The 22067-nt window shown below is 41.4% G+C and overlaps 1 protein-coding gene across 7 annotated transcripts in view; it reads right to left on the bottom strand.

Moving 5' to 3' along the window:
• Window positions 1-22067, bottom strand: part of FAM120B (family with sequence similarity 120 member B) — a 78656-nt gene that overhangs the window by 16992 nt on the left and 39597 nt on the right. The window contains exons 8-10 of one of the 7 annotated variants that reach the window (XM_059841545.1): window positions 19450-19558; window positions 18076-18216; window positions 3861-6113 (exon numbers count right to left, since the gene is read on the bottom strand). In XM_059841545.1, coding sequence (XP_059697528.1) covers window positions 5971-6113; window positions 18076-18216; window positions 19450-19558 — 393 coding nt within the window. In that variant the 3' untranslated portion in view covers window positions 3861-5970. Of the gene's footprint in view, window positions 1-3860; window positions 6114-12544; window positions 12728-12902; window positions 14660-18075; window positions 18217-19449; window positions 19559-22067 lie in introns of those variants that run through there. The other 6 variants (XM_059841546.1, XM_059841549.1, XM_059841547.1 and 3 more) reach the window with 6 other exon arrangements.

Below are 22067 nucleotides of genomic sequence, written 5' to 3'. Positions count from 1 at the left end.
AAGGAATTACGTGAGGGGGAGACCGTATTACATAGTGACAGCTGGAAAACCGGGGATTGCAGGCTAGTAACGGAGCTGGGCTCCTTCTGTGCTGGCTGGACACCTACCTAAGGCATCTTTTAATTAATTTGTGCAGAGGGTGATCTCCAGTGCCCAGGCAGCGCAGGGCAAATCCTCTCACGGCTGGTATCGGTGGCAGCCTGCCCCCAGCACTGGGGTGAGAATGGGATTTTTTCACACAAGCACACACAACAGCTCCTCGTTGCCAACCTCAGAGCACAGAAGTGCAAGCATTTGTTGTTCTTACAGGATCCAGACATCCAGATTCAGGAAATGTGTTAAAGCTGTGATTAAGCTGAGCTCTGAACGCCTGACACTGCAGTCACAGCAGAGATCAGGTTCTTGGCTGGCAAAAATCAGTATTTCTCTAATGGTGTCAATAAACATTGCCCAGCTGATGAACTTCCCTAGCAGCCCAGCAGTGCTTCTGTAGCTGGCTGTGGCACACCTGCCTAAGCAGCAGCAGACAGGCAATTTGTAACCACCCCTCTGCTTTCTGCAGGCTGAGGCTGTGTGTGCACCTCACACCGCGTACCTGTAAGACATCTGCAGTTTGCCTTCCAGCCCTGCAAACAGGCACAGCACCAGGCACCTCTGGCATTGCTCAAGAGGAGGACAGCACTCATTCCAGAGGTGCCCATGATGGCAGCAATGGAATGGCTATCTGGAGTTCCAATATGACCCTTGGCCCCTAGACTTCCCTCGAAATGCACAGGCATTGCACATCTCTGGTAAATTAGACGTATATGCCTCATCTCACCTTGCTGGTGGCATCTCAAGGCTTCAAAGCTCTTTAATTGACCACTCTCACTGGTCAAAGCACTCAGTTAAGACACAGTGTAATCTATCTTCTCAGCGTGTGTAGAAGGCAGTGCCACTGTTTAATCTGGGCCTAAGAACTGCACAAATGTGCAGTCCTGCCCTGGGTAAAAATAGCACTTTCAGCTGGGAACTACAAATCCTGCTGGGGGCTGGACTTTTAACGGCTTATGATATTAGTATTCCTTCACATTTTTGGACTGAGGGAAAATCAAGCTGTCAAATCTTGAAGCAAAGTGTTAAATTCTGCTTTGTTTTGATTCAAAATGCAGAGTTGTCTAGGTCTGTAAAGATACCAAAACTACCAAGCTCTGTGATGTTCTTGGAGAGGAGAAAAGATCAGCCTAATTTTCATCTACACGCTGGCACATTTGCACCATTCTGGCAACCAGCTAGGACACCAAAGTGGATTTAAAAGCAGACTGGCATAAAACAAGTTGCCACAAGACATGGTTTGAATTTAGAGTGCTCAGGCCCCGTTGTGGTAATTGTGATAAGCTGCAGATAAATGCTTTTGTCATAACCACAATAAAGGCAAGGTAAGAGACCTGGCATGCAGCTCGCCACAAGCACAGGGCACTGCCCCTCATGTGCCACAGAATAAGACCCAGCACTCAGGCACTCACCACAAAGCAGATGAGGCAATGTAAATCCCCACCCTTGCTGGCTTTGTGGTAATTTGTTCATGTGCTTGTCCCTGGGGTGAGTAAAAGCAGCCTGCTCTGCCAGGACGTCCTGAAATAGCAGCATTTGCTGAAATTGTACGTTATTATTAACACCTAGGGTTACGTCAGAACGGATCATATCTTATCCAGCTCTACCCCACGTCACGTGGTCTCTGAGCACACAACATTATTGTACTATTTAGCCATTTAATTAAACAATAACTGATGCATAGGATGAAAAATAAAGAGCCCTTTTTCCGAAAAACTTGCAACTTAGCCTTAGAAAAGGTGGTATGGATACCTGACAGAAATAGGAAGAGGATTTTTGCGCTAGGAACAGAAGGGGATTTTAGAAGCATGAGAAGTAAGGGGAGTTGGTAGAAAGGCCAGCCAGAGTACAGCTGACTGGCCAGGCTACAGGAATGACTGGTTTGAGGTAGGTAACAGGAAGGATAGGCCGGATGAAAGACTAAAAAGTTTGCTTTTGCAAGCTAGGGACTGCAAGGGGACAATATATCTGAGAAAAGATTTTCAGAAAACTTGAAAGAGGCAAGGCTGTGGGGGAAGGGAATTGAGAGAAACGGAAGGATGATGGGATAGTCTTCAGTTCCAAGGCTGGGGCTGAGAGATCAGGTCATCCAGGAACCAAAACCCCTGGGTCAGTGAGGAAAACACTGAGGAATACCAACACAGAAAGCGAAAAACCAAGACATGTCACAGCTTCAGAGCATTTAACATTCCCAAGCATCCAGACTTTCTGTATCCTAACGGCTGCCGCATTTCACCCTCTCTATCGTGGTCAGCTCCACTGACAGCATTCTTTGATCAGATGCTGCTCTATCCCCTCCACATATAAGAAGGGAGGAACGGCAGGGCAGAGCCTTCCCAGCCCTGGTGTCTGGAATGCAGCTCCCCTCGGCCCGTGGCAGGGCTGGGGCTCTCGGTGGGTGAAGAAGGGCAATCTGCTCTGGGGATCTCCGCAGGCAGGGCTGGGAGGTGGGCGTGCTGCCCGTCTCGTGCCAGCTCCCACGCTTGCTTCGCCCCCTGTAAAGTGGGAATGCCACCTGCCAGCCCCATGGGCTTGTCGTGAGCACTGATTAATGTTTGTAGACGTTTTTAAGAGAGGGGGAAGCTCACCAGACAGAGCTGCTAAAAGGCTGAGTGCAGGCAAATGGTTTTATCGCTGCTATGGCTTAAACTGAGGCCCACGCCATAAAAAAAGAATTGTTACATTTGGATTCAGTTACGTCCAAAAAATCTGTGGCCGTCCGGCACAACTACAGCACGCAGAGGTCTCAGAACAAGTGACTCCTAACCAAGGGAGAAATAGCCCATCCCTTGCCTCTTGCTTTTCTCCAAAAATCCCTCTGTAGCCTTGCATGTCTTCAGGGCGGCGGGTGTTTCTGCGTGCTGCCAGTCACAGCCTCCTCACAAAAGCTTTCTGAGCACTACCAGACATGCTCCCTCCACCCTGGGCTCCCACTGGAAAGCATGCCTGGCCCTGGGTCCTGGCTGTAATGCCAGCAGTTAGCTGGCACAGGCACATCAGCTCTGCTGCAGCCTTTCAGTGGTTTGCCCCAAAACTTGCGCCTTGAATTTTGACCGCGCTCCCCACCCAGGCCGAGGGAAAAGGCAGGGATGGGGTAACCCCTGCCACGGCCGAGCTGCCATTCCAGAGCACAGATAAAAGTGAAACCTGAGCGGAAAATGTTTGCGGTGCCACTGGCAATCAAGGGCCGGGTTGTCCCAGCAACGGGAACACTTCATCAGCTCAGCTAACAGATGGTCAGTGAGCAACAGGCAGCATATGTTCCAATAAGCACTGACATCAGCACAGATGGAGGGTGGGCAGGAGGCTGGCCCTGAAACATAACCTGACATTTCCTTCTCATTTGGTGCTGCATTGTTATAACTCACACAGGAAGATTAGCAGGGAAAAGTGAATAGCATTAGGGAATCTGCTCAGGAACCGATTACTAACACTTCACTGCAGTTTTAGATTTTTACTTAACCAGAGTGCAACATTGTTAACAACATTCGGGGGAAGAAAAGGAAAGTGCACCCGGTTTTAACGATGGGGCTTTATTTTCACCACAGACAGGCTTTCCCAAGAACACTAGTTAACAGATTGCCACCTTCTAGGAGTCTAGATCTCCAGTTCCACTATTTCTGCAGCTTTTTCTTTTACTCCTTCCATCCCTCCCCCAACAAAATGCACCCAAATACCCCACAGGATTAAATAAAGCTCCACAACACATTGTCACAAAGGGCATAGCTTTCCTTGGCCCAAAATAAACTTTAATGCTTGCTACAAAAGACAGAAAAACAGCCACAAAAGGAAAAAAATAAATTATATATTCCTGCTGATGAGCATTCGATAAAAATAGGATTCAAAGGAGACTGGGCCTTGGAATCAACAACTGATCAATCTGGGATTGAGGGTCAGTATACAAACAGGTTACATGCAAGTTGTGTATTTATAGACTTGCACTGAGGATAATGGGCAAGCAGGCTGCATGGCTCCAAAGTGCCTCTTTGAGACAGACAGACAGACAGCAAGATGTCAAGTAGATACGTCCAAGTGATGTAAGTGTACAGCTGTATCACAGGCAGATATTAAAGAGAGGCAGCATGTGCAGGCACAGCCTTCTGTCAGCTCGTGAGATACCTTTGGAAGCCTTTTCCTCCACCAGCTCGTGGGAAAGTTTAGCAGGCACCTCCCTTCAATGCTAATGGCACTTGTATGTTCATCCATCTCTTGTGTCAGCAGAAGAACAGACCCTCCAGTGAAGCCTGTCTGCAGTCCTGGGGGACTGCCAAGCTGTTTTGGAAATGGCAAATGCTTCCATCTCTGCTCCTTGTGCCTTTCTTTGGAGAGCATGAATTTGGTCAGAGATTTGCAGCCTGGATAACCTCCTGTACGTCCTCCTGTTTATTCACAGCTTCTTCTCAGGAGCTTTACCCAGATGCTCTGCAGTTGTATAGCCCAATTCACACAAGGTTCTCCTGCCCTTCTTCAAACAGCAATATCTCTGAGAGATAAATACAGCTTTTTAGCAAAGAGCAGCACAAAGAGTCATCTGCTGATATTTTCAAGTGGCTCCTAGTTTTGCACAGCTCAGTCTCTGGCCTCAGCACTACGGAGTTATTGGGGTAATATTCCACATTTTTAATGTGGAACACACACTGCAGCAATCACTTCCCATGTCTCTCAGCTTCCTAGAAACTTCTAAAGATGGGTGTGTGCTCCAGCTGATGACAATGAGTGTCACAAGATTCTGGTACATCTTGAGCAAGGTCAGGGGAATCAATCAGGTTTCCTGACTCTGTCCCCCATCCTAATGATTAGACAGAATCCTCTTACAGCAGAACAAATTCGATCCTCATCAACTCTGAACACGTGTTCAGTGAGAGCTCCCTAATGAACCATGTGTGCCAAGGAGCAGACAGACACACGGAAACTGCAGATCTCTGCATAAGGAGCAAGGAGTCCCAGGACTGTGCTCTTGCTGCTAACTGCCAGTGGCAAGCACTGCAACTCTAGCGAAGTCACTGAAGAACACTTTTCACCTGGGAAGACTGAGTAGCTGAGCCATTTTTGATCAATTTCAAGCCCGAGGATGGCAGACTGCTGAGAGATGCTCATTTTATGCTCTGGGCTGTGTTATGCTTTATGCCATCAATGACTTTCAGTATCAGAAAGGCAATCTGCAAGTCTGGGACTGTGCTCTTGGAAGTCCACCTCTTTCAGTGCTGTTTGGGGAATGGTGTTCCAGTCACAGGGGATGTTTTGCTCCTTTCCTCCGCTGCATGTACAACCAGAGCTGGTACATACTTACTAGTTTGGTGCGGCCTCACTCTCCCAGTCACACCAAAGACTGCAGCTCAGACAACACCATTTGGTCCTCTGGCAAATCTTCACTGATGTTAAAGCAGTGCAGATCCTTTTTGTGAACAGTCTTAAGTGGAAGTTGGAGATGGTCAATGACAGCCAAAGTCAAAATGAAAAATCCAAAGCATGTGTTTTAATTGCAGCAATAATGCTGACTGTTTATAAAACAGCTGCAGGGTGAGCATATACAGCCAGTTTCTGCCAGTTAAGAACATTTGGAATCACATTTAACAATTGAAGTCTTTCAGGATCCAGAAGGATTGGTTTGATTCCACAAAATGCGCTTTTTATGAGTAAAAAATTTTTCTGTATCTCTATTTGCACTAAATATGTTCAAAATATGAGGCAAGTGGGGCATGGAGGTTATTTATCCAACAAAGTGTGCTATTTCTGGACAGAGGTAGTTTTTCTACGAAAATCAGCAGCCAAAGGATGTTAACACTGCTTAGATCTCCAGAAGTTCCTGACTCCATGTCCATCAGTTAAGAAATCAACCTGGCCAAGGTACCTGAGCATTCCCTTCTAGTGGGTCCCTCAGTTCTCTGAAGCAGCATGGATAATCTGGCAGGTAAACAGATGGGTAATCTGAGCAAGGAGCAGAAAGAGGGGAGACTGCTTCCACCTCTCCTTCACTCTCCATCTTCCTGACCTCAGAATGAGCAGGGCATCCATGTTTACTGAAATAAGAAGACAAGGGGCAAGGAAAGGTTTCATTTCAATACAGAAAATAAATTCTTTACAACGAGAACAATCATTCACTGGAACAGCCTCTGCAGGGGTCTGGTACGGTGCTCATCACTGGAGGTTTTCAAGGTGTGGTCAGACAGGGTGCTAAATAACCTCATCTGGGCTCCTTCTCCCATGGAAGGTTGGGTCAGGGATGTTACAAACCTGGGCTGTTCTATGATTCCATGTCTCCCACTGCTTAAAAAAACCCCACCAAACAAGTTTTACAAAATGCTTTTGGGAAGTGAGACTGGTTTCACCTTAATGTGGAGCAAGTCCTTCTCCTAAAGGGAAGGGAAGGTCCTGTGTTCCCTCGCCTGCTTCCAGCTACCAGTGTCTGTCCCTTCTTCGTGCTGGCCACAACAGACAGATTAACTGATCAAAAGCTAGAGTTTGTTGCTAGTTTCTTGGGGAGGTTTTCTCTCAGTCAAGCCTGAGAGCTTGACTCCCTGACTTTTTAAACAAGGCATGAGCAAAGTGAGCCTGTGGACAGTAGTTTTCAGTTTGCTGTAAAACAGATGGCTGGAATTTTCAGGACAGACAGGAGTAATGTCATTTGCCTTTGACTTCTGTGGACACACAGCCACAAACGTGGCAGGCACTGGTGGGACTTGTCCTCAGCTCCAGCCACTGAAGCTGCAAAGTGCCACCACAGGCAGGACCTGTAGTGGATGTGCTGCACCCACATGCAAAATCTCGTTCAGGCAGAGAAATGAAAGCAGGGCATTGTCAATCCATAAAATACAGGAGAGTCTTTACTGAGAGCATAGGCTAGAGCACATCCTGGATAAGCAGGGCAAATGGTGCAGCTTCTTCTCCTGATGTCCCCACCAATACGAGGGCACCAGTGGCAGGTTAGAGAGTTTCAAATAGAGAGATCCCAGCAAAACTTGCTCTGAAGCAGCATAAACAGAGCAGCTCTAACAGGGCTCGTGCAATGTTAGGGGCATATTTGTGCAGGGACTGGCAGTGTCTTATAAATAATTGCAGGTGCCTGATCTTAATGCTAGCAACTGCTTCTTTTTGTCTGTACTGTAGCCAGGACTTGTGAGAGTGAGAGAGATTGAATGCTTTGTAATGAAGGTATATTGTAACATTTCTCTCCAGGTGGCACTTTGTTAACAACAATTAGATCCTGATTCATCTTTGAAGGGCTAATTCTTATGTGGTTTGCAAGGGTCCTACAAGGAGCAAGTGTTGAGTGGGGGCACTTTAAAAGTATTAGTGAGGGGGGGAAAAAAAGAATAGTGCCATAAGAAATTTGCAATACAATGCCCAAGCCTCCTTTGCACCCCACAGTAATTTGTTCTTATTCCTGTTATTATCCCCTCGGGCACTAATGGTCACTTTATTAATTAGTTGAAAATTGCATTCTAGGTCAAATGGCAGCTTTTTTCCCTCCCATTGTTGCAAATTGCTGGTGGTATGGCCCAGTAAATGGCAGCGTTGCTGCAAAATGGGAAAGATCCTTTGCTTTTCAAGATAAAGCCTATGGACCAGCTGCACTTTCCATGACATTTCTAAGCAGAGCATTTCCCCGGGCCTGCTTTTAGGCAGTTAGGAATTAAACAGAACTCACTGTCATTGTTAAGATTTCTAATCATAGGCTGTTACTGTATTTGCTCTCACTCTCCTCACCCTCCCCCCCATTTTAATTCCAGCCCAGCCTGTTTTCTAAGGTGCATCTCTGCAGTGCTTAGCCCCATTTTCCAGCAAAGTAGGCAGTGTGTTTAGGTGCCTTCATTTCTGGTGCTCTGGTGGAAATACTTCAGAGACATCTGCTTTTGCAGAAGAGGACAGATGCTTAGCTTATTTCTGAGAAATAAGGCCATGTCTGTGGCCTCTGAAGTTAGAGACACGAAAATTACAAATCACTCTTGAAAATGTTTGCTGGCTACTGAATGTAGAAATAGAGCAAACCACAGTCTCAGAAAACAAAATGGAAATTACAGATTTTGTGAAAGTTTTTTTCATAAAGAAAACTCCTACTGGGGACAATAGATGTTTAGCCTTTAAACCAGAGGATCAGCCCACCAGAAGTGAACATCAAAGCAGTCTATTTTCCATTAACTACTTTCTGCAGCCTACTGTGCTGGATGCAATCTGTCATGCCAGTTTGTAGTCCAGCAGTCAGGGAAACTACCAGAAGTCAGAAGGCCTGGGCTAATTTCCCAGCACTGTCAGCCTAACACATCTAAAAGGACGCAGTTCATATGAAGTAAGTTGCACAAGGTGTCTGAGACAAAGCATAACCTTTAATTTCTAGTTTTTCAAGCAGCCCTGGCCTCATATCTGATTAATTTTCTTTCACAAAATTACTTTTAAACTTCTGTTCTGGTAGTCCCAACTTAAAACCAACAGAATTCAGGAAGGAAAAAAAAAAAAAGCCCCTCCCTCTGGCAATTCAGGGATTTTACTGAAGTCGTATAAAGAGCAAGAAAACTTTTGGTAAGGGAGGAAAACGCTACCGAGTCTCTTACAGAAACTTCACACATGCTACCCTCACACACCTAGAAGCACAACTGTTTTGTGACTGAAACTATTTCCCCTCAAAGGATAGCTCATATCCAGCACACAGAGAGGCATCTTATCCTCCAGCAGGCTGAACACTCATCCTCTCAAAGCCTAAATGCTGGAGCTGGTACCAGCTCTAGCCCTGAGTGAGCACTACACAGAGCAGTCAAAAACCCCCTGAAACTGCACTCCTGGGTCATAAGGACAGAAGAAAAGCTTTATTTCTCTTTTTTCTTTTTGCCCTCTCCTCTCCCCCCTCCCTTCCTATTTTCTAACATCATAAATGACCAGCCTTGCTAAGCTGGACTCTTCCTACAGGCAGATGGGGTGTTTATGAGGGAGAGGGATGGTGGAGTGATTAAGCAATAACACCTTAGTGTAAACAAATGCACAGTGACAAATTTGGGGTTTCTTTCCTGCTCCCAACAAGGAAGTGCTAAGACATGCAAACTGGCTCCTGTTAGCACTTAATATTTTTTCTTTGATGCTATTTTTTAATTTGCTTGGAGCAAAAGTTTCTTACAGCACTATTTGTTGCCAAGAAATAATATAGCAACCAGCAGTGCAAATAAGTAAAATAATTCCATCCTCAAAAAAAAAAAAAAAAAAAGGCTGAATTTGCAGGTTAGTATTTATTTTGTTCAAAAACTCCAGGAAATCATTAAATCTAATTTTTATTTAAAGCATAAACCACAATCAATGCCTAGATTTGCGCTGGTGTCACACAGTCACAAGATGAGCCTAGATAGGCAGGTAGTCAATAAAAACCACAAACACACCTGCATTAAGTGTATTCCAAACTAGTATTTGCTCAAGGATTCTAAATTCTTTTTAAAACCTAGAAGTTTTGGTCTAGATGCACTGACCAGCTTCTAAATGCTCTGTGCTACTGTACATCCACTGTATAGCTGCTCTCCCTCTTCTGTCTGGAGATGCAATTTCACAGTGGATTTGTTTGAAATGCTCCCATTTGCTCCTTTGTGAAATCCCCTCTCTGCATAGGGAAGGTGGAGTAGAAATTAAATCACACCTCCAGAATGAAGGCTTTGTTAAAGAGAGGAGTATTGTAAGTTGCTCAAGGATTTGGGGGCAGCCTTATCACCCTGTTTAAAAGTGGTGATCTTTCCTATGTGTATTATGTGACAAGAGGTTCAGCCTTGTCACCAGCACCCTGCCTCAGACCTCCATAAATGTCACTGGAATTGAAAACCCTCCAGCAGAATGTAGATCAGAAGGACTGAAGGACCTGCTGGGTAATTAAACTAGGGGACAAAGATGATTATCAAAAGGCAGCACGTTCTACACTTACAGCCCTTTTAGATGAGCTGCATCATGATCACAAGTGAAAATTAAAGTGTTATCAGGAAGTAGATACAGAGCCTGCTGGTCTTCTGCTATTAACAAACAACCTCGTGCCTAAAATAAAGCTGAATGTGATGAAGGTAACTCCTGCATGGTTACCTTGACCTAACTTTTCCAAATGCCATAAATGCCATGCAAGTTTCTCATCACTTTTCTAAAAACTATGATTGCTTTCAGGGAATAATAAGTTTTTAAGCCACCTAAAGCATATTTAGGAAACACATCTGATATCAGAACATCTCTTACAGTACAGTTTTGCTCTTTGAGTCCAAAAACCAGCTGCAGACTTGGCTACCTAATTTTTTGAGACAGGGTGCACTATTTTCTATTAAAAAGCCTGCCGCTATCAAGCATTTTCAGAGAGCTTATATCCAGGATTGGTTTCTGTGCCTAATATTTCTTGTATCTTCTGGCATGAAAAAGAGAAGCTTCATATATTTGAAATACCAGTGTATTAATATGAAAAAAAAAATCATGCCTAGATTAACTATATGAGCAGTTAATATATCCCTGTTTATCTATGGAACCACTCCTAATAAATGTGTAACTGGGAAAATAAGAGTCAATGCAAAGACAAATACTCAAAAAGACTCAAAATACTGCAAAGCCTCAAAATACTAAATTGATGAGTTGTGTGCACCCATACCTTGCATTCTGTCTTGTCCTTGCTTCCCTAGCCTGTGTCACTTTCAGGTTTGTGCCTGTATCTGAACACCAAATCAAGTCCTTCATCTCCAGAGGAACGGTAAACAGTCATCACAAATGTCATCACTGAGGAGAAGAGAGTCTTTTGGTGGTGCTTATTGGCAAGATACATTTTGATATTGAGCACGAACACCCAGTGCAGAATATAACACCATGTGATTGAAATTCTGCACTCAGTTCTTTGCCCTGAAGAAATGCCTCCCTCCCTATTTCACAGAATCACAGAATATGCCCAGTTGGATCATTGAGTCCAACACCTAGCCCTGCCCAGCATCATCCCCAAGAGTCACACAAAATGCCTGACAGCATTGTCCCAACTCTCCTTGAACTCTGCCAGGCTTGGTGCTGTATATTTGTTGTTTCTATAGGTGTGGGAGATAGTAGGTGCAATTGCTACAGCTGATGTCCTGCCTGCACTCTGATTTCAGGTGTGTTAGTGAGTTTTAAGCTGTGCAGTGCCATAGCTGCTACCCAGGCAATGAGCAGCACCCAGTACAGCACCACAGTCAGTAACTGGTTTGGATTCCTTACCTGAACTAATATTCCAGACTCTAAGGTTGAGGGGTTTTAATATACTGAAGATGTATTTTCCCAGTTGGCACAAGCAAAACCAAACATTAGACTCATTAGACCTTGATTTTGTAGTAAGATAAATTTAAGATAAATAAATTTAGGCTGGTGAGCACTCAGACAGAATACCCTGCCAGCTGCCCCTGTCTGTTACAGACAACTTTTCAACTCATCATGTGTTGTCTCAATGCCACACTTCTAGGTAAAAACTGTAGGCTAAACTTATTGCCTGAGCACCAACACAGGGCTCCAAAACCAGTACAAGCCACAATGCTCTACAAGAATCAGCTTCAAGAACACACCCTTTAACAAATGAGCTTCTTTGTTTTCTGAACCAGCTTCACATTTGTGATGGGCACAGCTGAAACACAGTGTGCCCATCAGCCTGGCTATGGGTGAGAAAGGTCTGAGTGTCAGCTGCAAGGCTTAGGAAAGCAAAGAAAGCAAGGTCCTAATTCTGCAGGGATGCACAAAGGCACTTGGCTGGTTTGTAGCCATTTTCAGTTTTCCAGCTGTTTTCAGCCCACAGGCCATATCTATTGTTTTGACACTAGACAAGTTTCAGCCAACTTCCTGACCCCCTGTGCTGTCAGGGCCTTAAAGCTGTCATGGAGCAGCAAGGGGGGCCTGCTCCACCAGGGAAGGCAAGCCAGCAGTGGAGGGGCAATGTAGGGCAGTGACCTCACTGCTGAGGTGCAGTCCCACAGTACCTGGAGAGCTCCATCTCAGCACAGCACTTGCTAAGACAGCAGAGCAATTAAAATTGTGGTCTCCTCTTTTAAAAAAGAGCACAAACTATAAGTTTTGATAATTGCAGTGCCACAGCATCATAAGATTAACTCATTGTTCAGGGTTTTTTCTTCAGCCCAGATTCAGATTCCCTGTGTGATGGTGTCACAAATGAGCAAAGCAATTTGAGAGGAAGGCTACATGAAGAGGAAAGCTGATAGAAGTGCTCCTGTCAGTCACTCTCTCACAATGACCACGCCACAATTTCTGCTGAGTCACTTGATTAAGTTATTGACGTTACGGAATGTCCTCTGGATCCCCTTCCAGAAGGGGAACACACGAAGCTATTAAATCAATCCACAGTTTCAGTGAATATTTGATGAAAGGCAGCTACCCAGTGCACAGGCTAGAGACAACTAAGCAGTACAGCAGAACAAGAATGCTTTCTTCACTTCTTTGAAGTGTTCCTTCACTTCAAATCCATGTCTGTTTGTCCTCTGTTCTGTAACTATTCAAAACAACCCTATAGTCCACATATTAAGGAAACCTGACTAAACTAGAATGAAATTATTTCCTTCTAGAGTCCATAAGCTTTGTGGTATTGTGACCAAATCAAAGTTCAGTGAGACAGGAAAGTAGTACCTCTATGTTTCAGCTTCATGCTTCTGCTTTCCCTCTAGTATTCCTGGTGGGAAAAAAAATCTTTTAGCTTGGAAATAGTAATAATAATAAGCAGCTTCTGCTTATGGTCTAACATTAGGAAGAAAACCTCACAGAGACGCTATCAATTCTCCAGTAATCAGGGTAATGATTACCAACAATTCATACCACAGCTAGCACAGCAAAACTTCCACTCTAACTGTATTTAACTTTGTTTATTGAGGACAACAGACATCTTTTCTCATATCAAAGCCTGAAGAGGGAATTACCAACACATTCTGGCACACAATCACATTCTTTTAAAATACACTATTATACATCATGAGATCCCTGAAACCAGAGAAGTTTTCATAAAATTCAAACCACATTATTTCAAAAGGTTTGTAGGGGAGGGATAAAAATGACAGTAAAAAAATGAGAGTACAGTCAGTGGAAAATCAATTGAAAAAGGAAGCAGGAATACCCCTATGATGACAGTGCATTTCCTGAAATGCAAATCAAGACACTGAGTTGTGTGAAATGGTGTCTGCTCAAATTTTTAATAAAACTAGAAATCCTTATTGCTTATTTATTTAGTTGGATTGTTAATATATACAGAGTATGAAAAATATATTTTTTGGGTTACAAACTGAAAAATACACAGGAGGAAATTGAGTATGGAGTTATGGATGTGTGACAGTGCTATTCACTTTGACATAACATGGATACTAAACAGGAACAAAGTTCCACTGACAGTCGAATCAAAGGAGTCACCTGCACGAGGCCTAAGAAACAGCATTAACTGAATAACCACAGAGTGGGTCAGGCTGGAAGGGACCACAGGGGGTCACCTGGACCAACCTCCCTGTTTAGTCATGGTCATCCCAGAGCATGGGGCACAAGCCTCAGCATTGAGGCCAGGTGGTTCTTGAACATCACAACCTCTCAGGACAACCTGTTCAGGGCTCAGTCACCCTCACAGTGAAGGGTGAAGTTCATATTCAAGTGGAACTTCTCATCATCAGTTTCTGCCCATTGCCTCTTGTCCTATTGCCGGGCACCCCTAAGGAGAGCCTGGCTCCTCTCTTGACACCCCCTTGATTTCAGAACTAAACAAATATTACTGACACTGAATCACAAAGCGAAACACACCAATTTTTAATTTTGAAGGTCAGTGTTTTAATTAGACTTCTGGGCAGAAAAGAAATATTGAGTTCTCATATCTATTATTCATTATAGAAGTAGAGCATGATAGGTTCCTTCCTCAGTTGAAAAAATTACAAAAAGTTGCTTAACTAAAAGTATCAAATGCAAAAGCAATTTTTTTTCCTTTGTAAAAGAGTGTTACATTTTACAAGAAAGTCACATTATTTCACTGGCAGAAGATGCTTACAACAGTGATGTCATGTTTCAAACTTTTCAGGGTTTCAGAAACAATGGTATAACCCTTAAAACACAGGGTGTTCACATAATCCACAATCAAGACATAAACCACAGTACAGAGTAGACATGTCACATTATTCATTGTGAGGAAAGTATTGTAATATAAACAACTATTACAAAAATATGCAATAATTATAGTTTAAGTCTTAAATTTTCATTCAGGAATATCTCACAGTGGAATAAAAAACAATTCAGACTTTCCCTTGTCAAATGGACAAAACAGCGTAGCTATACTGGGATGCTACTGTGCTCAGGTAGCTGTAACTTAAGTTTTGGTGATTCTGGTCTCATAAGAAGCTTAGACCTAACATAACAAGTGATTAACAAGCTGAACAGCCTCAGCTTTGTGTGATTTCCTCCACAGTCATACTGTCCAGTTACTCTGCACCGTTCATAAAAATAGGTGAAGGCCTGAATAAACAAAAGTTATCTCGGTGGCAATTATTTCACCATCCCATTTGCTACTTGTAGACATGAATTCTTTACTGAGGAGGCAGGTGATACCTCCTCCTGTGTGGATGCTCTGATCCTCCACCTGGAGAGAGTAAGAGAGGAATTAAATACATTCAGTGAACATTCAAGCAAAAAACAAGGGCTTATCAAGATAGCATGCAAGAAAAGTTACAATTATACATATCTTAAAAAAATGCACGTCACTGTCCAGTTGGTGTGTAATTATGTATGTATGTATGTATGTATGTATGTATGTATGTATGTATTCTGAGATCCTGGAGGATAAAGTGCATGGAGCTCTTTTTAAAACTCTTGGGTGACTGTAACTTTTAAACCTAACCCAGTAAATGGGTTGGGATAGTAAATCTCATCTGTGCCTGGTAGATCTGACTCTATGAATTCAGGTAAGGATAATATGCTGTTTAGAACCAGATATAAGCTGTATTTACAAATATTTTCATACTGGTTTAAGTGTGCCTGTGCACTATTCTGCTTTAGTTAGAGTCCTATTAGCAAAGCAGCACTCACAATGTAAATTAAATCTTTTCTCAGCACTGAAGTTCCACCAAGTCCCATCTGCATTACAGTTCTACCAAAATCCTATTAATCAGAAGCATGGTTGAAAGCAACACCAGTGTGGAAGACTTGACTCAGTATCTTGCAAATGAGAGGCTGCTTGTATTATCAGCAGTTATGTGTTTTACAGTGTGCTAAGGCTGAAGTGGATGGACCCTTTTGATGCAATTACATTCTGTAAAGAAACGGGTAATTAACAGTGATTTCCACAGTTCTTAATGCTCAGTTTATTTTTAGGTTCTTAAAGAATGAGTTAACACTGTGATGCAAACCAATGTATTTTTGGTCTTAACTTCTAATTAATGAAGTTTGTCTACCAATTGGGTATATGGGCTGTGGGGTGGTGTTGCAGCCACAAACCTAAAAGCCATAAATTATCAAACAAGAAACAATAAGGGAAAATCTACCTTCCTGAGGCTTAGATGTCCTGCTCTGAGTAACACAGGTGTGCTTTTATCCATTTGTAACACACAGCCAAGAAATTTATGGAGAGCAGTTAAATGAATAAAATCAAACAAAAACCACCCCAACCTTCCCAAAATACAAAAAAAGCCACAGCTGAATTCCCTGCACTCAAAATACAGCTTGAAGATGAGCTGCTTATTACAGCAGCTGGGTACAGCAGCTACTATTGGCCATATAAATAAGGATGCCTGAGTCCAGTTCTTGTTCTGCCTGAGGGGATTCAAGCCATCCTCTCAGAGAAATGCCACTGCCATCTTGGGTTGATGCTTTCTTGGTGGAGGCACTCTTTCCTCCACTGGTGAAGCTGAGACATTGTCACAGAATTCTTAAACATTAACTGATAAGAGAGAGCAAAGGCTGCCTAATCATTATATACACTCCTGATACAGAAGATATGGGTCCCATGGTTACTGGTCCATTACTTTTTACTATATTTAATCCAGTGATTTATGTATTATATGCAATAGCAGGAGCCATAACAGTGTGCCATGGAAAGGTACACAGAGGATGGGATAGACAGCAGTATTATTACTAGGGAGTTTTATCACATAAGCTACCATGAACAGAAAATGGCTGTTCTTTTTTTCCCTCTCTTTGCTGAGATACACATATAACAGACAACAACTACATAGAGAAGTAATCCAAATACCTGTGCTAATATTAGCAAACTTAGAAAAAGAATTTTGCCAAAATGAGTCATGTTGGCAGATCACTTTAAAAGGAGCTCTAAAATATTGCAGGGCTCTTTTATAAGGACAGATGTATTTTTCCAATAAACCTGTTTTACTTATAACACAGGCAATTTAACTGCAGTTATGGGATCATGTTTTAAGAGTGTCCTGAGGGTAGGAAATAGGGATAGTGTAGAAGAAGCCAAGATGTTTAAATAATGCTACTGAAAGACATTTATAACACAGCAGCACAGTTACTGTGGAACATACTTTGTGGAATACACCTAGACATAATATCTCTGGAGCTGGTCAGAGATTATCTGACCCCTGAATATCAGGGGTCAGGTTTTTTCAGATGGTCAAGAACTGGTAACAATGACCAGTTTGGGTTTTGCATATGGTCAGCATACATACTCTATATTTGAGCTTTATATTTTACATAGAGGATCAAAGAATATTATTTGTGAATCAGATGATATTATCTTACTCTGAAGCATTCAACAGTGGCAGCTGAAACACATTTAAGACTTCACAGTATCCATTTATTATTTATCTTTCCTAATCACATCAGCGATCTTATTTGAAAACCTCACCTGGAAACATAAAAGAAATTCAGGCTCTGTAGACTTAATAAAATAATTGATGTTTCTTAGACACCTCTCTTCCTTTTGATTATTTTCTTTAATCTACATGTATGTGCTTCAACTCAGAGTAACGAGGAAGTAAAACTGAATTAAGTCAGCTCAACAGTGTTACCCACTGTGGTGTTTCACTGAAATGTCTGTTCTCTTCAAGAAGTGAGCCTGGTGAATGACTTAAGATTAATGCCAAGGCAAGAAAAAACTTGCATTTTTATCACTTAGGCAGTGACCTGGAAGCAGGGACCCTGATCTAGAAAACCACTCAAGAATGTGTTTAACTTTATTCATATGCTTGAGGGTTTTGTTGAAGTATGAACGAAGATCTGCAGCTAAAGACTTCAGGCACATTTCTGTGCAGCTGTGCCAATTTGTTTTAGAACTGCTACAATTTTAAACACAGTTCAGCTGAGACCAAGCATGAAAATTACAAATACCACATGAAAGCTTATTTCCCAGAACACTGTGAGTAGAAGATGATTGCAGATTACAATGCTACACTTCACCTCACCCTGCAGAGATGGTTTTTGCAAGGGGCAATACACAACTGTGTAACTGATGCTGATGCCTTGTGAAAGCTGACCTAGAACAGAGGCTAGACAGGGATAAAGAATGAAGTAGGTATTTATTGAAAGGCCTCAATGGATACACCTTGGGCAGTACAGGAGCCCAGCCAGGGCTACACCCAAGATGAACCCAAAATGGTCCCAAAAATGGATGACTGGTTATGAGGGGTCCCATTTTTATAAGTTCTGGCCCATTAGCAAATTGGAATTAATTGCCCAATTACAGCTTTAGGTTATGAAGTCCCATCCTTCTTGTTTTCCCTCTTCAGTCCACACTGTTTATGCTCTTGGGCCCCAAACGAGTATGGACTGTCTTCGGTCCCTAGCTGGAAAAGGACTTGTTCTGTCTACCTACTCTGTGAAGAGAGCTTACCAAGCCTTAGGATGAAGCTCAGAACTACACACTGAAGCAGCACAGAATCTGAAAAATATAAAAGCTAAAACTTAAAGCACCAATGCAAGTTTTGTTGCTGACTGCTGTAGGATTACCGCACACATAAACATGAACTGCAGGTAGACACAGAGCTGTTACACTGGTGGTAGGGACAATTCCAAACCCACAAACATGTACCCATTTTTTACCTTGGGATTGCAGATGTCTTTGTGTGAACTCCCTCATCTCGTTATGATATGGAGAAACAACATGACTTCTGTGTGGCTGTTGTAACCTGGGATTAAAATCTCTTTGTTCTCTTCCTGAAAAACAGTATTCACTAAGCAACTCTGACGATATGTAAGATTAAATGGAGAAAAAGAGAGACAATGTATTCTTTTTCAGGAAGCAGTATTTCTTAGTTTTGTGCCAAAATACTCAAGCACAGTTATGATCTTTCCAAGCTAAATTCAGACTAACAAGTGTAGTTCTTGTCCTTATTTCCATCTATGCACATCATGATTACAAGCTGTTAACAAGTGTATTTAGAAACCAGATCAAAATTTTATGACACAAATTTGGAGACTGCAGTCATTAAAACAAACAGAAATCTCTCTCCAAATTGGAATCACAAATCATAATTAAAATGGTTAAATATAGCTCTCAAGGAAAAGCAGATGCTACCAAGGTCTGGTATTATAAATCACCAACAGATATTCTCAATTTTGAGTGTCCAGCATGAGCTTATTGTAGAGGCATAACAGAAGTATTGCTGCCACATAATGCAAAGTACTGAACTAGCAGAAAATAATTCTGTCTGTTGTAATTTGCTCAAGGAATTCTGAAGGGGTAATTTTTATCCTTACAGACATTACAACTGATCAGGTATTAAGCAATAACAGTAATATGAGCATAAACACTGAGATTCAGTGTAAATTATTTCAAAGTCTTGAAGCCTCAATATTCAGGCTGATATGTGATTGATTTTAAAACCTTTTAGATGTTTTTTACCCCAAAAGACAGGCAGCTCAGGTAGGGAAAACAAATTTGCAAACTGAGTTCTTTAGCAAACTGTGCCATAAAGTTGGGGGAAATAGCAAGATCTTGAGCAAGAAAGCAGAGTTTTTCAAATTGCCCAAAAGCTCTCCTATTTTGAAAAATGTCAGTGAATGCAATAAGAAGTATTTCATCTTCAATGCCTCATTCCGACCTTCAACTATCAATGTTAAATAGCTCCCCTGAGGGACTAAAAGAAAAAGCTGGGCCATTTAATTTCTCCTATAAAAATATCTTTAGTCACTGAATAAAGAGTGATGTTTCTGTCAATTAATGATACTTATTGCATATATCTCACTAGCTATGTACCTAGATGGAAATATTATTCTATATAAACTTGGGTAATCAAATTCACATTAATTGCTAGAAAGAGTAAATATTTTCTTAGATCTATTCATTGCTTCTTGGAGAAAGAGCTTCAAATTTACTTAGCTTGATGGGATGCCTATGCAATTGCTGTTGCTGTTAAAGGATAATTTAGCTCATCTATATATTAACTTTATTGAGAAAATTCACACAATGCCAACCTGTGTTAATTCCATTCCCTCTCGGTCTGCTCTGTATTGTTCTGTTCTTTGCCATGCAAACCTTGCAAATGAGAGACTTCAAATTCTGGAAGGGTGTGTACAAAGACTCCTGCAGAAAACACAGTTAAAAATCAATGACTTCTAGTCTTCTTTCTTCAGGTGTAGCACAAATTAAACACATACACAACAACTCTAAGGCTTAGCCACACTTGTGCATGCATGAAGCTGGTAGATCTGGTTCACACTTTAACAGGAAATAAAGTTTGAACATTTAATATTAAATGTGGATACCTGGAGGGACGAGTAGGGGTGCAGAAGAAATGCTTTCCCCTTTCTCAGTGAAGTAGCTTTTCCATCTCTGCTCCCATCTGCAAATCCCTTGCTGTCCTGTCCTATTCTATGACCTTGCACCTGTAGATACACTTAACTAGAGCTCCAGCTGCAATACCTCAGGCAGAGATGGTTAAAGCCTTCAGAAAAGGACTGATGAACTCATGGAAAATACACCAGTTAGAATCAGTCTCTTAATCTCATACATTAGAAACAGAGCTCACCCAACAGGAATACATCTGCCCCAACTCCTGGCTGATAAACATAACTCAATCTAAAAAGAAATGGGGGGATTAAATTCAAGTGTTGGCCTTGTGATGTGATGAAAAATTCTACTGGCAAAAGGACAAGCTGAAGCTATTTAAGGATGCAATATTGAGAGATGTGATACATCTTCAACTTTCTCTGATTTCTGTGAGCTTTGAAAAGGTGACAGATCTTAGAATGTTTTTTTTTTTTTCTGATTGGTACTGGGCATGTGGGATTTACTACACAATGAAGATAATTAGGAAAAGAGAGATTTTAGAATAATAGCATAATTTGTTATTTTCATAAAACTGAACTGATTCTTACAGAATGACATTTCCTTTTGAAGATGAGAGGATAAGCTAAAATTCTGACAAGTAGCAAGACTGCAGTAACTAGAGAGATCTTAAATTAGAGTCTGACTCCCTGACTGAACCCTGCTGAGAATTTCCCTAACTTGCCTAATACATTTCTTGACTTAACAAACATCTTTAGCGAGACTTCACTAAAACCCACAGATTTTTTTTTTAAATTTTGTTTTACCACACAAACTGGGTCCAGCCTGTGAGGAGCACAGAGAAAAACCTTTCATTTTATTCCTGGGGGAATAAACCCAGAATGGATGGAGATTGGATGAAAAGTGAGATCAGAAAAGAACAAAACATATCAATTATGCTGACCCCATGATGTAATTTGGTTTTAATTTTAAAAAATTGACCATGAACATACTCATTAGTGAGAAGCACAATAAAAAGGCTAATAAAGTGATAATATCATTGCCTCACTTCTTTATGAGACTATTATAGCCAATTTTCTGTGTGGATAAACAAACTAATATGATTACCGTTTTGAAAAACAGAACTAGCATAATATGAGCTTAGCATAATTTTCCAAAAAAACAAGATGGCTCTATTTTTATTCTTATCAGAAGCTGTTCATTTTTTTAATCTTTAACAGCTGTTAGGCTACAAAGAGCTGAGCTATACAAAAACTTGCCTACAAAAATATCAACTGTATTTAGTGTATACATTTTCTTCTTTTGGTATAAGAACCAAAAGGAAGGTAGGAAGTAAACCCTAAGATGTTAAAAATTTTTGATACACATGTAAATATTTAACCAGGCTTGTATTTCCACTGTAATTGTCAGAAACCTATTAACTGTAGTTAAGCCTATCAGTTTCAAAACAACACTGATTCTGAGATTGCCTCAAGTAATGCAACTGTTCAGATAATAGAGAAGGGATCCTAGGAGTTAGGAGACAAGCACTGAGCAACCAAAGGAATAACTTTTTCCTATTATTTTTCTTTTCCATAACAAAACATACAATGTAGAATAACTTCTTTTCTGAATACAATACTGTCACTATCACCAGAATAGATTTGTGGTGTTCAAGGTTAGATTGTTAACAAAAAAGTGCTGAAAAATCTTGGCTTCCAGCAGCACATTAAGCTCTGCCAGGAACTAAGTACCATTTTTATTTATTAAAGTTGAACTTACAATAAGAGGAAAAACCAATCACATATACTTGTTCCCTTGCCAGTGTTCCCAACTAAACTGGCATCTCTTGGCAATTCTCCCCAAAACAGATTCTTGCCTCAAACTGATAAGCTGGAAAGCTATTTTATTAGTCTGGGTACATATCTCTGCCATATATGTACCATAAAATTGTACCTAAAAAAGAAAAAGGTATTTAAACTACTCTGAAAGTTCACATAGCTAGAGTATTTTTCCTCACAAGAGAACAGTTTATCTGGGGTTTGTTTAAAACAGAGCATCAGGCTTTTAAAAACCCTAACCTAGATATTTCAGTTGACCAAGCATATTTCTAACTCTGTTCTAGGAAAGTAAGATCTTTTTTCATCTTCATTACAAAACAGAATAAAATAGAACTCCAACACTAACACAAGATTTTAAAATGTTAGCTATAACCTACTACATGACACATTTAAAAATATCTGTATCAATTAATATAAAAGTTGTACAGATTTAAATTTTTATTGTCAAAGTTATCCACTAACCTGAATTCTACCCAAGAGGAAAA

Source organism: Haemorhous mexicanus, chromosome 3 (genome assembly GCF_027477595.1).
Source record: "Haemorhous mexicanus isolate bHaeMex1 chromosome 3, bHaeMex1.pri, whole genome shotgun sequence".
Lineage (NCBI taxonomy): Eukaryota > Metazoa > Chordata > Aves > Passeriformes > Fringillidae > Haemorhous > Haemorhous mexicanus.
This window is presented reverse-complemented; position numbering and strand designations above follow the sequence as displayed.